Source organism: Cotesia glomerata, linkage group LG1 (assembly GCF_020080835.1).
Source record: "Cotesia glomerata isolate CgM1 linkage group LG1, MPM_Cglom_v2.3, whole genome shotgun sequence".
NCBI classification, from domain to species: Eukaryota; Metazoa; Arthropoda; class Insecta; order Hymenoptera; family Braconidae; genus Cotesia; species Cotesia glomerata.
This window is the reverse complement of record NC_058158.1, coordinates 17389128-17407306: the sequence shown is the minus strand read 5'-3', so window position 1 is coordinate 17407306 and position 18179 is coordinate 17389128. Positions and strand designations below refer to the sequence as shown.

General features: G+C 40.0%; 1 protein-coding gene across 1 annotated transcript in view; it reads left to right on the top strand.

Annotated features, from left to right (window-relative positions):
- LOC123259937 (syndetin-like) overlaps window positions 1-18179 on the top strand; it is an 89639-nt gene that overhangs the window by 23355 nt on the left and 48105 nt on the right. Inside the window, exon 3 of the mRNA XM_044720766.1 lies at window positions 14219-15463. Within this exon, the coding sequence (XP_044576701.1) occupies window positions 14219-15463 (1245 nt within the window). The remainder of the gene's footprint in view (window positions 1-14218; window positions 15464-18179) is intronic.

The following is an 18179-nucleotide window of genomic DNA, read 5'->3' as shown; positions in this document are numbered from 1 at the left end:
TTTACACCGCAAGGTCTCTGAGTGACGCTCGGGTAATAATCCCCATGAGGACACTTAGCACTGACTAACGAATATTAATCAAATGAAATTAAACCATTGTTGAATTATTGCCAATTAAATAAATAACGAACAATTAATCAGAGGAGAAGTAAACCTGGCATCAGGTAAACCGCAGTCCACTTCTAGACCACCGAGTAATTTTTTTATATTAAATTATTGATACCTTGATGAATAACACGTCGATCTAATTCACAACTTGAGAATGAAGTCCTTGATGTTGTTGGCTTCTTTGAACTGGTAACTACTCCGGGGATTGGTCTCCTTTTCTTCCGTGGTACACTGTCTGGCGGTTACACCACTTCCCCCTTTTGCACTGCACGGCTCCTTTATAATAACCCCTAAACTACCTCCTCCTACTCTCTCTTTAGGCCCGAAGATTGAGACGCGCCAGTGCTGCGTCGTAATATTATCAATATCTGGTGATTTATCTACTCAGGGTAATTTTACACTGTTACACGGTTTTCAGCTTGGCGAGTTTTAGATGATGTTTTTCAAGCCAATTTTTAACGGCGTCAATGGTTTCCCGAACCAGTAGTTCTGTCTCCTCGGCACTGTCTACTACTGCTGTAGCTGCGACTTCGTCCGCAAAGCCCGTGAGCTGCACTTGTTTTGGCAGTGGGATTTCCAGGAGTTCGTCATAGTCCGCGTTCCATAGGTCGGGCCCTATGATTGAACTTTGCGGCACGGTAGCCGTTATGTGATGTTCTTATGGGCCTTCCGTCGTTTCTGCTATTAACGTTCTTTTGTCGAGATAGTCATCAACTATTGCCAGATTTTCTGGCTCCACGTCAAATTTGTGCTCCAAGACATCTAGGATGTCACCCGAATTCGCGCTGTTGAAGGCGTTTTTGATGTCTAGTGTGAGGACAAGACACACTTTGCGGGCTTTGAGGCTACCAGACCATGCTTCTCTCGCTGTCCCTACGACCTTCTCGTTTGCGCCGACTGTCGATCGTCCTTACCGAAAGCCATGTTGGTTTGTGGCAAAGCCTCCAGCACGATCGATGTCGTTGCGTAGTCTTCCATGTATGAGCATTTCGAGCAATTTTCCTGCAATGTCAAGCATGCAGAGTGGTCTGAACGACGAAGGTGTTATGGGACTACCTTTACCTTTGTCTAACAGAACCAATCTCTACCGCTTTCAAGCCGTTGAAAACATGCCGGTTGCGCTAGCATGCTAGGTACTTTTCCTGTCTTGAGAGTCTTCGCCACATCCTGTATTCCCTAGTAAAAGGTGTTACGCTGGTTTTCATATAATGTCTTCTGTCCCATGGTGAATGTTTGGGAAACAGCTCTGCTACGATGCTGCTCATTGAAGCAGGTGGTTTTGGGGCTTCTGGTGAAGCCGTTCCAAGTCGGTTGACGACAATTTGGTAGGCTTTACCCCAGATGTCTTTGTCAAGGTCGTTACGGATTTCTTGTACTCGCTGCTTGTACTCGCTCGAATGTAGATCTTGATTAGGGGAGCGTTTCGCAAATCTCGTTGCTAGTCGACGTAGCTCGTGGCATTTTTTTGGAATACTGCTATTTCTGGTGACCACCAGTATGCCGGCCTGAGAAGACCCCGGATTTTCAGTCGCGGCATACAGGCGTCGCACGAGGCAGCAATTTCTTTCATCGTAGTTAGTACTGTTTTTTCAATCTCGCTGCGAGTCTTTAGGATTGGGTTGTTTTGTAGAGTAGACCAGCTTTGTGTGAGTGACTTTCGCAGTGCCTCTATATCAAGCTTTCTGACGTTCCACTTCCGCTTAGAAAGGTCGCGTTGTGAAACCGGAACAGATATCAGTCCGACGTTGAATGTCACAAAATTGGTGATCACTGCCACTGTATTTTTCGGATACAGTCCAGTCTTCGATCAAGTTGGCAGTTCTTGGAGTCACTTCCGCTGTTGTTGGCGGTAACGTTGTTTGTGTTTACAATCCAGATTGCCGCCGTGTCAGTGTCGTCTGCGAACCCTGCTCTATCTTGAAGGTTTAGATATTGTTTACCGATGAAGCAAATGTCGATTTCCTCTTCAAAGACTTGCTGGCGAAGTAAGTTCTGTGCCAACGCACATCTATTCAGGTTCCCTTGAAGTATGCGCGTTATTTCTGCCCTCTCGTAGCTTCGGCAAGTGCGATGCGGAATGCCTTACAAGCCCCGGAGCCTGGAATATGACATAAGCTATCTGGAGCTTTTTTGTCCAGTGTAAAGGGGAAGCACTTTGGCTGTTCAACGCAGTCTGCAGCTTTGTGGCTTTCTCTCCCGCATTTAAAACAGCACTTGCTACGTTCAGGCCCCTTACAGGAGTTCGTCGCGTGCCCGTATCCGAGGCATCTGATACAGTGTGTTTTTTTTACAACTGGGCGAACGCGGCAATTAACCCATCCGATCATTATACGGGCCTTGTCAAGGATCTTATACGCGCTAGCCTCGTCTATCTCACAGAAGGCTGCCCGGTTGCCGCGTCGAGAAGGTTTTGTCAAATTTACTCGTTTGATCTCCAGGCTGTCGGTGAAGTCACATTTGAGTGCTTCGCGGAGGTTGCTCTCGGTAGAAATTCCATCCAAGTTAAGAATCTCGATCGTTGTTTTTGGTGTGAGCATTCTGACTGTACTGATGTGAACAGTTGCTGTTTTTATCGCAGCCGTGAAAGCAGAAGTGTCTTCAGTCTTGCGACCCATTTCTAGAAGAGCGCCCCCACGCTTCGTTTGTTTGATAGCTTTTATGTCTACTCCAGTCTCTGTAGGGTTAACCTTGGCCTTGATTTCCTTGAGCAGATCGGCGTACGTTCACCCTTCAGCTGGTTGGATAAACACAGCCTTTGTTCTTGTCTTTTTCCTCTTCGGTTTCTTTGAACCACCCTTACTTGGCTGGTTTTGAGCTTCAGTAAATTGTGCCACTGGCTCCTGTTCTCTTTCCTTCTTTTTCTTTTGCTGAGTCACTTTGGTCCAGGTATCCTCCCGGGCTGTCTTTTTCTGTGCTGGCTTGTCAATTTCTGAGAAAGGGCTGAGCGTGGACAGCGGCCTCTTCTTGTTGTTGCCCTTTCCTTGCTGTGGTAGTTTCTCAGGAATGACCAGAGGTGTCGATGTCGTTGCGAAGTCCTCCTTGTATAAGCTTCTTGAGTAGTTTTCCAGCAATATTCAGCATACAGAGTGGTCTAAACAACGAAGGTGTTATGAGGGTTCCCTTACCTTTGTCTAAGAGAACCAATCTCTGCCGCTTTCAGACCGCGGGAAACGTGCCAGTTGCCCAGCATACGTTGCAGGTATTCAGAAGTATGTCTGGGTATTCCAGGACTACAATCTTGATCACCGATGCTGAGATCCCATCAGGTGCCTTTCCTGTCTTGAGTGGCTTAGCCGTGTCTTGTAGCTCTTTAATTGTAAAGGGTGTTACTTCGCCGTTTTTAGCGTAGTGTTTCTTCTCTCGCGGCGGGTGTTTGGGGAAATGCTCCGCTACAATGCTGTCCATTAAGGCAGGAGCCTTCGGCGCTTCTGGTTAAACTTTTCCAAGTCGTTTGGCGCCAATTTGGTAGGCTTTACCCCAGATGTCCTTGTCAAGATCACTGCAGATCTCTTTCCACAACCTTACTTTACGTGCTTTGAATATTCGTTCCTAACAATGATTGGAATAATATTTTTTGTTCTTAAGGTAGTACTACCATTACCACAAGAGTGGAATCCCAAGACCTAACCTTATTTGATTAACGTAGTAGATTTCCCTATGATAAATCGCGTTGGAGAAAGAGAGACAAAGATAAATTTTGAATGTTTTTTATTAATAAATATTCTCAGATTCTCGGAAACCATACTGATTATTAATAAATATCTTTTAGATCGTATTTTCTCTTGTTGTCTTAATTTTTATAAGAATCTGAACGTCTAGTTTTGTAAAATAAAATAAAGTCTCTGATTTTCCATAAGGATCAATGGTAAAGGCAAAAATATGTGAATATTAATATCTTTTTTTCAGTTCTCGGTAGGCCTCCAAAAATTTTAATGGTTAATTAAGATATTATTATATACCTATATGCCAAGTTTCATCAAATTCTGAACGTCAATTCTAAAACCGGTCGTACTACCTTAAATTATTGATTTGTGTTGTTATTGTCATTTATTTTATGACGAGCTTGAGAACCATCTGGGAGTTTTATCGTAAAGGATAAAACAGTGTGGAGCAAAACTCCTCTGACTCAGCATCAGACCGCAGCTCATAATGTCGTCAGCAAAGTGGGCCTTATCGCAGTACAGAAATATTGTCAATAAGCGAGACTTTCAAAAAAATTTTCATCTACAAAATAGTTAATATAATCGTCCGTCACACTTACAAGAAAGCTGAAGCTACATATCAACATTATAATGCTGACCATCCAGACTCTCAGCATCAATGGAAGCCCGTTACGATACCCGAAATTTATTAATTCTTTGGTATCTTGATTTGATCTGGCGCAAATAATTCAAATACGGACCATACTTTTGATATGTGGCACTCCAATTCTTATCCGGTGTATCACACGACGATGGGATCGAAGAGTTTCCATAATATTCTGCGTTTTTTGAGATTGGATGATAGAAATACTCGAAGTCAACGTGAAAAAGAAGACAAGGCAGATCCAATTCGTGGAGTGTGGACAATGTTAAATTCAAATTTAGCTCAGATGTACAAACCAACTGCAAGCTTGACAATTGATGAACGGCTCTATCTATACCGTGGCCGTACTGGATTTACTCAATATAAAATATACAATATATACCATCGAAACCAGCTAATTATGGTATAAAGATCTTTAGATTTTTAACTTCCCGCTAAGAAAATCGAAGATTTTCAAAAATCGGGAAGTTATTGTTTTCACCCCGTTTTGCAAAAATCGAGTTTTCATCAGATCTCGACGTTTGAAGGTCACAGGAAGCTTTCCTGACTATCCCCGCGAGGTTGTCACGGTGTCTGTATGTATGTGTGTGTGTGTGTGTGTGTGTGTGTGTGTGTGTGTGTGTGTGTGTGTGTGTGTGTGTGTGTGTGTGTGTGTGTGTGAAAGTATGTGAACCGCTTATAACTTTTGAACGGCTTGACCGATTTTATCGCGGTTGGTGCCATTCAAAAGGGCTTGACCAAACTTAGATTTTGAAAACTATTTGGACCGATTCAGATCAATAGATTTTGAGAAATCTTAAAAAAACTGAAAAAAAAATTTTTTTCAAATGTGGTTTTTTTGGAATAACTTTTATACGGCTTGATGGTTTAATTCCAAAAACTAATCAGCTCTTAACCTCAAAAAACCACGTCGATCGCCACCAGTCCGGTCAAAATCGGCTGATTCGTTCGAGAGATATCGTGAACGAAAAAAAACCGAAAAAAGTGTTTTTTCGGGATAACTCCGAAATTCCTTGCGCGATCAATTTAAAATTTAAGATTCTTTGTGAGGCTTAAAAAACTGCGTCGAATGCTGCCAACCGCGTGAAAATCGGTTTATTCATTCAAAAGTTATTGCGGTTTAAAAAACAGTTCAAAAAATAGTGTCTTATCAAATCCCTATCAGACTTTTGAGCTCGAAGAACTCAAAAGCATAAGAAAGCAATCTCTTTGAGCTCGGAGAGCTCAAAATAACCCATAAATTGTATTTTTAAGCTCGAAGAGCTCAAAAACGTCATTGGTGCAATTTTAAGCGCCTAAGTATGAAATTAGCGGGAAGTTGCAGGGATGACCTTCAGGGTCAACCGTTTTTCTAATTTTTTTTTAGATTTTTAGATCTTTAGCAACAACTTTAGAATGAATCAACTGATTTTCACGTGGTTGGCAGCATACAACGCAATTTTTTCAGCCTCATGAAGAATCCTCAGTTTTGAATTGATGAAACTAGGAAGTTCGGAGTAATTCCGAAAAAATACTTTTTTCGGTTTTCTTTCGTTCACTATATCTCTTAAACGAAGAATATGTGGTGAGGCTTTTGCCTACCTCCAAAGAGGCCGATTCTTGGGCTCAAAAGAGCTATACTCGAACGTATATTTGTCCCACTTCCACTATAGTGAAAACACAGCCAAGCTCACGGACAAAAAAAAACCTCTGCTCTCTTGTTTTAATACAGTTATTGAGCAGAAGCAAAGAGTTGCGTATAATTGTAAGTGTGTGCAACTCTCTATCGACTCCTTCGGCCGTCCATTCTCTGTGGGCACATCGAGATGCCTTCACAGACAATGAACAGTATCCAGCGGGGACCACGGGGAGGCGGAGTCGATAGAAGACCATGTTGTTTGTGTAGTGTGTTGTGTGTAAAATATGATTCTCCGTGTGTGTTTGCGTGTGTGGAGTGCCCGGGCACTGTGTAGTTTGTGGTCATTTTCCCTATCTTATCCTACGGCAGGCATCGAAAGCTTTATACTATCCTCACAATTGTGTGGAGTATATCGCTTATGCTTACGTGCTCCGACTTTACTTAGGTCGATGTCTGTTGAGTCACGTCCCTAGCCGCGTTGTCTTCAGCTAGTTGGGTCTGGAGTTTACAACACAATACTACTTTACTGAAACCTTTTAATAGCTTGAAGTTACTTTGGGAATCGCACGCGCAACGCTCGCCCACTCCGCGTCCCTACCCCATATGTCCTTGAGCACCGCGCGTTGAGGCTCGTACTCATGGCATTCGAGCATTAAATGCTCCACGTTGTCGACCCTTTCTTCTACTCCATTCTCCCTACACTCATCACAAAATTTGCTATCCGTATGTTCGTATTTGAATTGGTATTCTCTAAAGCAGCCGTGGCCGGTGAGGATTTGGGTCAGCCAGAAGTTAGGGCTAATCTATTTGCTTGTTAGACGCTCTGCAACGTCTGGGAAGAAGACTTTAGTTCCACGGCCGTTCTCTGTTGTGTCCCATTGTTCTTGCCACCGACGTATGGTTTCAGTTCTAAGGGTTACAAGGCGATCCTCCGCATCTGGCTGCACGGTGACGTTTCCAAGAGTAGCCTGTTTGCCAATACGAAGTGTGTATCGTGCGCACCGTTCATCTATTACGAGCTGAATGGGCACTGCACCCGCGATTACGCATGTACCGTCAAGCGATACTGTCCTGTAGACAGTAGTTATTGTTATTAGCTTCTGATGATGTAGCGCTCGAAGGTGTTTCCAGTCCTCCAGTCAGATAGGCATAATGAAACCCCTGTATATGGTGGACATTGCCAGGTATCGCAATCCCCATTCCACTCGCGCAATACGTCGCATGCGCCCGAATACCCTACTTAGTTTCGCGCGCTTTGTTTTGATATGACTTTTCATTTTAAGGCCCTCGTCGAAGTGTACCCCTAAGTATCTAACGCTAGTCTTGAATTTAATTTTTGAGTCTTCTATCATTATTTTTGGTGGTTTCGAGTCGTACTTGGACTTTTTCTGTCGTTCTTTTGCTTCATAGGGGTACGGGCTCTTTTTGTCCTTACGTGGACCGCGATGTACAAATTCGTTCTTGAGGAAGATGGCTTCAGTCTTCGACTTCGACAGTTCAAGCTTTGCGGAACAGCACCATTCCAGTATCATGTCTACTACTACTTGACTATTACGCTCTATTTCATTCCTTGAAGAGCCTTCTACTATGATGAGCAAATCGTCAGCAAACGCTACAAATTTATTCCCGTGTTCTGTCAGTTCGAGTTTCTTGAAGAAATCGTCAAAAAATGACGTTCCAAAGTAATGTTCCTAGCACTGATTTTTGCGGGCACTCTCGCGTCGACGTTTTCAATTCACTACCAAAACCCCATTACAGCGCGACCGATCTGTCTTCAAAATAGTTCCTAATTACCGCGTAGATGTTGCTAGGGCAGTCTCTGGCCTTAAGACTCTTGAGTACTAATGGCCACCACACGTTGTCAAAAGCGCCAGAGATATCGAAAAGAAGTCCGACCGCCAGTCTCTTCTCTGAAGAGTCTAGCAATCGGCGCATCTCCACAATTGCATCTTCCGTCGACTTTTTGGCTGTGAAACCAAACTGTCAGTTCGAAATGTTCCCCTCCGATAAGACTGTGGTAGTAAGTCGCTCTTTGATGAGCTTCTCGAACATCTTACCTAAACCTAAAAGGAGGCAAATTGGCCGATAAGATTTAGGGTCATTCGCGTTTTTGTCGGTGCTTTTAACTAAGATTATAATTGCCCCCTTTTTCCACGCCTTTGGAAATACTCCTAACACCAAGCAAGAATTGTATAACTCTAAGAACTGATCGCGAAGGATAACCCCTGCGCGTTTAACTACCTCGTTTTCTATCAGATCCAGCCCCGGGGCCTTCTTATTCTTCAGTGTTTTCAAGACCTTGTCCAGTTCACGCGGGGTAAACGGTTCGGCGTCCGCGGTGTCAGGTAGTAAAATTGTGTTGGCTCTAATCTTTTTCTGATCGTGGGTTTCGTTTTCCTGGTCGTCGTCTACAATGTGCGTCTCGAGAAAGCACCTGGCTGTTTCCTTAAAGTTTTCCGTGGATGCTCCGTTACGATTTAGAGTACACATTGCACTCTTGACTCTAACTTTTTGTGCACAGGTTCTGTAAACAGGACCTTATTGCTCTTGATTACTTTTTTTCGTAAGGAAGTCCTACCAGCTGCTTTCCCTCGTCCGCTTTATGCCCGTCGAGTATTGTTTATGTAGTGTTCTGTATTTGAAGCTTAGGGTATTTTTTACTAATTCGTCCCTTTCCCTTTAGTATACCAGTCTGGCTTTGTTCACCAGCTTCTTCGTGCGTGTTAGTTTTCTGGTCCACCATGGGTATGATTTTACATGGGTTTTTCTACGTGGAATCGCGTCTTCGCAAGCTTTTAAAATTGATTTGCCAAGCGCAGAGGCATACTTTTCCACGTCCTCAACCGATTTCACTCCAAGGCTCTCAAGGTTTGTGTATGCGCACTAGAAAAGGGTTTCGTCAAACTTTTCCCAATTGGCCAACGTTAAGTTAAACCTCTTGGGGTCCGCCTTTACGCCATCTTTCTCCCCCGATTTAGCCCCCAGAGTGATCTCGGTCAGATAAGGGTCAGTATTCTGCACCCAACTCCTCTTAATGGACCAGCTTTGAATGCTACTCGCGAGTTTAGGCGTGACGAGTGTCACATCGATTTACGAACTCCCGTTAGTTGATTCAAATGTCGGACTCTCCCTCGCGTCATTGATTATCTCTAACTCATGTGCGTCAATAAATTGCTCTAACTTTTTTCCACGCGCGTCGTCAGTCTCGGATCCCCATCTCTCGGATTTCGCGTTCGCGTCCATTGATATCAATACCTGTCTCCCTCTCAGTGGTCAGACCACCTTCTCTAAGTGCTTCAAATGCATGTCTATTTCGTATCTGTACTGGAAGTATGCCGAGACTACGAAGAACGATGTGTCAGATCCCATGATCTGAGCGTATACGTAGTGAGTTGTACTAAGTTGTGATAAAACCAGCAATTGGTATTTGAAATTTGTTAAGCAAATGGCTGCATTTGGCCTAGACCTAGTTTCGGCAGCGACCTGTACGCCGCTACCGAACCCAGGTATTTTGAAACCTTTATTACTATGTGCTGCGTATGGTTCTTGTAGAAGGAGAACATCAATACGTTTCTCCTCCCACAACTGACTCACCTCCAGAGTCCCAGCCCTGTCATTCCGCAAATTCGCCTGCAAAACTCGAAAACCTTCGACCCCCATTCCCTGGGTCGCGTGTAATGACTTTTGATTTGACCTAATGCCCGGCGCGAGCCCATCTAAGTTTGCCGAGTTCGCGGATCCTCGGTATTTTTAGTCGTCTCTAAGCATCTTCGCCGGTCGATGCTTCGCGAGCAAGATTCGGAACCTTCTACTTACATTTACCTCTTCTAAATTCAATCGCGTGAGTTTAACCAAACAGGGTCGCGTAGCTAGAGGCATCAGCTGTTTTATTCGTATTGTTTTCGCGGGCTTACACGAACGCGATCGCGATCCCGAATTCGTGAGCCGGTGATGAACGGGAACGTCAGGCAACAGCTCGTTCGGAGAAACGCGGTTGGCTACTCTGGCGCTCCGTCGAATGTTCGGAAGGGTTTGTTTAGAGATATCCATAAGAGTCCCACAAGAAAGGCGGAAATAAAAGATACAGGGTGTAACAGAGCCTGTTTTGTCGAAAACTATCCAATGCGGATAATTCCCGTAATTGTTTTAAATTATACGATAAAGTTGGGATTAGGAAATTAAATCATAATACTTGGATTTTTTGGGGAACAATTTAGAAGAATTTATTTGTCCCCAAAGGAGGAAAACCCAGCTAGGCTGGGAAAAAACCTCCTTGATGAAATTATACAAGTAAATTGTGTATGTGTAAGTGTGAATGTGTAAAATTACGTTGCAATAACGCAATAGGGGTGAGCTCAACCGCCTTAGATAGAAAATTATCGATAATTTGAATTAGATAAGTCCCAAGGTGGGAGCTAGTAATATCTAATCACTTTGAACTATCTCAGAGTGAGATCTATTAATGTTCAATTGTCTCAAGGTGAGAGCACATAATATTCAATTGATAACAGAATGTTAGTCAATTGAGTTTGATGTTTTTCGTGTAGAAATTAGTCAAATGATTTGAAGTTGGAATTTAATTATTTATAAGCTAAATTAAATAAGATCGTAATTAAATGTCAATAATTAATTTAATGTAATTAATTGTTAATATCACGCGTCAATTATGGATTGACTAAAGCCGCGTGGCTGATGCAATCCTTTGTTAACGGTGGCGCGTAATGGCCGCGTGGCGTCACTAAATAAATTTACTTGATTTTATTTATGTTAATTCACTGAACTATTGAACTGATTTAAATGAATTGAGAATTTAAAGTATAATTGAAGCTAATATAATTATTTATATTTAATGAATAATTTAAATATTTAAATGAATGTGAGATGTAAGCAAGAAATATCAGAATCGATTCGCACAGAGTAGTCGTACTAGTACAAATGTCCAAGCACAACTGTTGCAGCCGACCACGTGAGCCGGCTTCTCCACCGCTAACCAAGGCGCGCATGAGCGACGGCCATAGCGTGATACGATTATTCCCGAGTTTTAACGATTAAGCCCGAAGGCGCAATTCTTCTTATAAGTATGTGACTAGATCCTTTTCCTAGCGGTTAAACAGAGCCGCTTGCACCACCTAGGCAATTGTGTTTGACGAAACATTGGGTCACCGGCCACATGACACAGCTACGTTGGTGACAGAATTTGCAACCCTCCTGCCATACAAGCCCTCACCACGTTAGGCAAGCTTGGCTTTTAGGTTTTTTAGCTGAAGATGAATGAAACCTCTCGTGTTACACAGGCACAGGAATTTCGCGAAGATCATGGCCGCTACCGCATACCACGTCTATCACACACGACCTCCGGCCCTTATTCTTAAAGAGAAAGACTCACAGATTAAGTGCTGCATAAAACCTTCGGAAACCGGGGCAATGAGCTGCTTTCCTTCCACTTGACCTCAGGCAATTATACAGACACAGGAATTGTGCGAAGGACATGGCAGCTACCGCATACAGCGTCCATCACACATGACCTTTGGCCCTCATTCCTTAAAGAAAAAAGACTCACAGATTAAGTGTTGCACAAAAACCTAAGGGAAAAGGTCGGGAGGGCCAACTTGCAACGAACGGGACATCAACCTGTCTGCAGTCCCCACGTGATGAACTGAACTAAGTTTATTGAGTAGACGAGTTGCCAACTCGCCTTGCATTGAGTATTTTTATTTAGGAAATTTTACTTAATTTTAAGGCATTGGCATTTTGGCCTTTACCTTTGGTTTCCGCTTTTATGCTTTAGGTATCTACTACCTTTGGCTTTTTTGGCCTTTGCTCAGTTCAGTTCTGAGTGAACTGTGTAACGTAGATTTTTTTCACGCAGTCGATCTTTACGGCAGCCCATAATTCACTACGTTACACTTCGTCCATCTCAGCCATCTCTCTATCCTCCAGGAACCCCGACAGGCACCAGCCGACTTTTGTTTCCCAGGTATCGGCAACCGGGAGACGATACTTAATTTTTATGTCCCCAGAAGACCAAGAGCAGCCTCGATGGTAACGGAATACCTCGGTGTCGCTTAGTTATGCTGGTTATGGAGAAAGGGTCGTGATTCGGTCTCTCAGAGGAAGTCATTTCTTTACAAAACGGGACTAAACGATATTTAGTACACTACTCGGTACTTCTGAACAAATACTCAACCTTATTAATCGGTAAAATAAACTAAATCGATATTTAAAATATCGTGGAAGAGGTCCCAAACGAACACGAAACAACGACAATGGCTCGGGCTATTCGTCTACGATAACAGCAAGCGTGAGGCACGCCAGCTCCGATACGAGAGCCTAACTCAACTCTCAAACACGATGCTCACTCAACGAGATCTCACAACTGACTCCCTTTACGGTAAACATCTAACGCTGCTTAGCAGCAACGGCACGTCCGTCCTCTACGAGGACCTCCACAAGACTCTCTAATAAATACGATCCCAAGCCGGATTTCCACACAAAACAATCCTTACTCTTTCACTACTCCAGCCAGACTGCCTCTCACCGTACCCCCACTACATTCATACCACCTGCTACATGCGCTCAACTCACTTTCACGCTACTCCCAGACATACAAACTCCACACTCATTCCCCACTCACACAACTAGTTTCTCAGACCTATCAGTGATTCCGCTCCCCTGGGAGCCTTGACAGCACTCGCGACTACCCTCGAGCATCCATCAATCGAGGCCTGTCAACCGCAAGCTACCGCATGAGCCTGCCAAACTCCCGTACTTCGGGGCGACGACATTTCAGTCGCTCTTCCGCGGTAATCACCCCGCTCCAAGAGCCTGAACCTGAGTTCAGTCATCGGTAACTGACCGGGAGACACGTTACATCGTGTCACTTTTCCGCGGTGCAGCTCGACATTCTCGAGACAACTAACTTACACACACATACACACACACACTCACGATAGTCCTCAATACTACGACATCACCGTACTCACACAACATAAACTTACAATATTACTCAAATACACTACTACTGTAACGCTACATAAAATGTAACGTTACAACTGCTTAGTTTGGATGAAGGAATACTCCAACTGGCGGATGTCTACAAGGGTGTTTGTGGTCGCATTTACTGAAATTGCGATATGCCACATAAGAGCCATTCAAGCAAGCAAGCGCAGCAGATTATCCACTGGTGCAAAACTATCGACCCGTGATTCACAGAACTTTTGATTTAGAAATCGACGATTTGCGGGCTTCAAATGAAATATTGAATTTTCTTTCAGCTATTTATACAAATACACAGCGGTGGATACCCGGGTTCTCGGTTACTCACATAAGGGTTAAATTAATTAATTTTTTTTTAATATTTTCTAAGTAATTAATCATATCCAACTGATAAAAAAATTAATATTGAATTAACAATCACTTGTGAACATATTAGACTATTTATTCCTCGTCTTATCGAATCAATCATGCACACGCACTAAGGAGTGAGTGATTTATGCAGTGATACGTCAATAATTAAATCATTTAGTTTTTAAATCCGTCAATAACTGGTCTATCTTATCCATTTAATCCACTGCTTTGAAAAAATTCACTTAAAAATTGTCAAAAAGTATAAATTTAATTAATTACAAGACTGAGCACCACATTGTGAAAATTAAGCAATATAAACTGACACATTTACAAAAATTAAATTAACATTTCCCCGTAATTTGTCAATAACTGGTGCTTTGACCTTTCTTGACTTGTACGCACTGGAAAAAAAAGTTTTTTTTTCCATAAAATAGAAAATATTATTGAGCCAGTATTCTTTTTGTCTACGAATTTTCATACTTCAAAATAACGTGTTTTTACACAGGCATCAAAGTATCGGTTAATATTTATCAAGTAATGTCTTCAATTCTCCATAGTTCATTTACGAAAACGGAAAATAGACTGTCATTGTGAAATATCTGGGTCATTTAAATAAGGTTAAGTTTAATTTATTTTTATTTTGGTATTTGGTGACACTAAAACTAAGTTCTGTTAGAATTAAAATACGTATGGCTGTAGGGATTAAACTTTCTTATTATTCCCACACGAATACTAGTTTCATTACGGGAGAAAAAGATTTTCCTAGTATAAAAACTTTTTTTTCAGTGCGATATTCAATTTTTAGTATTTTTTAAGAATCTAACCAATTTAAATTTTAAGGTTAATGGAAGCCAGCGAAGAGTTTTGCGGTAAAAAATTAGAAATTCTTCAACAATCTATGAAGGAGCAATGTTCACTGTATTTTTCCCAGTACCACGCTTCCCGGTTAGACGAATTATGTATATTTTTAGAACATGATGGATGGGAGTTGTGTCCAGTGAAATCTACATTTACTGCTACTCAATTGCAAGAGTTCAAGAGTTTAGAATCGGTTTTAAATGATAGTGAATTGTTAGTTTCGACGAATACAACAAGTATAAAAAATAAAGATATCTGGACTAATTTCGAAAATTTTCGAAAATACTTAGAAAGTGATCTGTCATTCCTAGATGCGAAATTTGACAATACTAAAGATGAAGACATTTTAGCCACAATCGACGAAAAAACAGTCGATTATATATCTGAAGATTCTGAGGATGAAATTAATCATGATTCCATCATCAACTATGCTTTTCATAGACTTTATACAAAAAAAAAAATCAAAACAAGATTAGCTGTTCCAATGGTGACTAATACTACTCTTAATGTACTCAGAGTTTGTGGAAGATATTTACAGATGTCAAAACTACTAACATCTATTGCAGTAACTGTGATTCAAAGTATGATTCAGTTTTTCGAGTTATACCTGTATTGCATCAATTTATTTTTTTCGTCTGATTTCAACATCACTAGCAAATCAGTATATACGTCCAAGCTTAGGTTAACTTTGACACGTATTGAGAAAAACTTAATTCGTGATGGAACAATAAATATGGACGATGAAACATTGAAAGTACGAAGACTTAATTTATCATCAGTTGTCGATCTTCATAGAGATGATAACTTTTTTGGGCTTGCTGAACGAGTTGTTGGAGTCGAATCACTTATATTTTTAGGTCAACAGTATGATAACTTACAAAGTTATTTAAGACGACTGATTTCAGAAAATTCCGAAAAAGGATTCTTAGATCAATTCTACACAGAGACTGTAAGATCTGCAGTTGATTTGCGAAAACCAGTATATATGGCTGTTGTATCGAAGTACTTCAAGGATACCAATATTATAACTCTAATGAATCGGGTTAATTGGGAGATCAAAGATGTTATGTCACAACATAGTAGTTATATCGATGTACTTCATCACGACATTGAAGCTTTTGCGAGAAGTCTTAATAATTTAACCCGTTTGATACCAATAACAACTGATGTAAAATTTGCGTTATGGGACAATGTTGCACATTTAATTACACATACGTTAGTTGAAGGGTAAGTTTGGATTATAATAATTGCATGTATAATAATATGTTCAAAATCAAAGAAAAATCCTTGCAGATTATCTTCAAACTTTTAACAAATTCTAAGTTTAATATGCTTGAAGATCTTCTACATGAAAAATTATTGCACTCTGCGAGTATGCGTATTCGAAATTTAAAAACATAACATTTGTATGCATTTCAGCTTTTGAAACTAAAAAAGCGGATAGTTATTGAATACAATACTTTTAAATAAATCATCCGATTGTAATTAATATTACGTGACACTTCATGAAATTTCTTAAGCAAAAGAGGACAATCGAGTGTCATTGTCGTAGTAGCAGTTTGATTTAAGCCTTGTGCAAGTCTAGCTCAAGATTCTTCATGAAGTATCTGCGTGAAGATTAATGAAATTTTTGGATCACTGCAGATATTCTACCAAAATTCTTGAGTGAGACTGTAGCCAGAATTTATCTGGAAAAAGTGGGTCTCCCTACTATTATTTTTTGAGACTAAGTTGAGAATGCAGATGTTCTCATTCTTATTTTAGGACAAGAAGTTAATCATTTAAATAATTCTCTAACTGAATTTTTTAAAAGTACTCCAAATTGAAATTTTTTGAAATTCAAGGCAGACGCGATAGACGGATATTTATATATAAAAAAGATCCCCATCAAATTTCAAAGGAATCGGTTGGGTAGAACTTGAGATATCATGTCAACCACTTTAAAAAAAGTAGTTTCGAAAAAATCGCGTTTAAAGTTTGAGAAACAATTCCAGTAAAATAACTCGTATAATAATATTTAATACTCACTTTGGATTAATCGGCGATCCCAGATCCATACATTGGGCCTTCTTCTACTTGATACTCGATGTTTTGAAAAGTTCTTTCTGTTAATTGAGCTGTTCTGCCTTCTCTTAACGAAAGAGAAGCTTGCAGTTGTGTGACTCGCTCCGATTGGCCGGCTTAGATGCTGCGTCACAAAATCCACTTTATCTCTGGAAATAATACGAATTTAAAAAAATCCATTTAACATATTTTTAACGGTCTAAACTTTGAAAAAATGCAAAAAAATCGATTTTTTAAAATTTCTAGACAATAATACTCCCTTAAAATAATAATTTACATCGTATTATTTCCTTCAATAGTTTCTGACACGCTTAACGATTCTGCACAGGCTCGAAGAAATAATTAGACTTCCTTAAAATCTCATGAGAAAAAGTAAAGTTATACACTTCTCACAAAAATTAAGGGAGCAAGAAAAAAATCCAAATTTTTTAGGGATTTCTTACAGGCTGTAACTTATAGAAAAATGGTCTTATAGCAAATAAAAAAAAGCAAATTGTAGCTCTAAGTGTCTAGTTTTCGGATCTGAGTGTGAAAATTTTTATTCGAATAATCTTAAGAAAACCATCAAAAAAAAAATTTCGAAATTTTTTTGGTTTTTTTTTTAATCTACGGACTTGGAAAAAATTTTTTTGACTTAATCTTTTATGAACCAGATAACTCGTTTATTCAGCTTCAATTTGGTTTTGTAATCTCGATACGGGCATTTCTCGCTGAGATATCGGTGTTTGGGTGGAAAAAGATCATTTTGCCTTTGATTACCAATATCTCAGCATCCAATAATCGCACAAAAAATTCAAAGTTGGTTTTGAAACCTTAAATAAATTCTTTACGAGGATTGGCTATTGATTTTTGAAAAAAAAAATTTTTTTTCAATTATTACATAAATTTAAAACAGCAACTAAAATAGAGCATCATGCGGTTTTTTGGAAAATCATACGTCTACTCAAAAATATCGCGGAAACCACTAATCTTAAGGTACTACCCTCGCGACTTCCGTCGTCAAAAGTTTATGCTAGAGTGTACGATACACATACCGGATAGTCATTATTGACAAGCCTAAAACTTTTTGCTGTTTATGTACTTATTTCAGCCAATCACTAACGAGAAACTGATCGTTTGAAAAGTCTGGCAACATTGCATGAGCGTCAATATATTTTAAAGTGGTGATACTGTAGTGTTTTGGATCAACTGTAGACTAACCTCTGTTTTGATACATGCGTTTAATTATTGATTTACTTACATTTATTCGGAAATATAATTACAATGTCTAAAAAATTAACTTATAAAGGACGATTCATAAAAAAAGTCCTTGAAAAACGACAGAAATCTCTAGCAAATATGAAAATAACTATGCAAATAACAAATAGAAAAAAAATAATTGACAATATTGTTTTGTTTTTTCAGAAAAATCAGTAATTAATTTTTCTTAATTATATTAAAATTGTTAACTTTTTGAATTTTTATAAATATAGAAAAATACTTATTTTCATAAAATAATCATTATTTTTTTTTAATTAATATAATTAATAACTATAATATTACACCTAACTAAATTAAACTTTCTAAATTTGTCAGCGCATGCGAGTCTCATACTTCTTTCGCGGCTCACAAAACTTGCGCTGTTGCCACAGCTTTATTAACGTCTCCCATCCTCGGCTAAAGTCTGGTAAATTTTTCATTACTTATCGATAAATATCTCTGAAACTGTGTGGTAATTATCAATGAATTTGTTTTTTTTTTTTAATTGTTTAGTTGTTAGTTAACGTTACTCTAGTTTTTTAAGAAGATCCTAAGAAAAGTTTTTGAGATATAACAATGTTTGTAGGTAAACTTTTCGATATCCCGTATACCGTAATGTATAAGAGCGTTCAAAACTCAA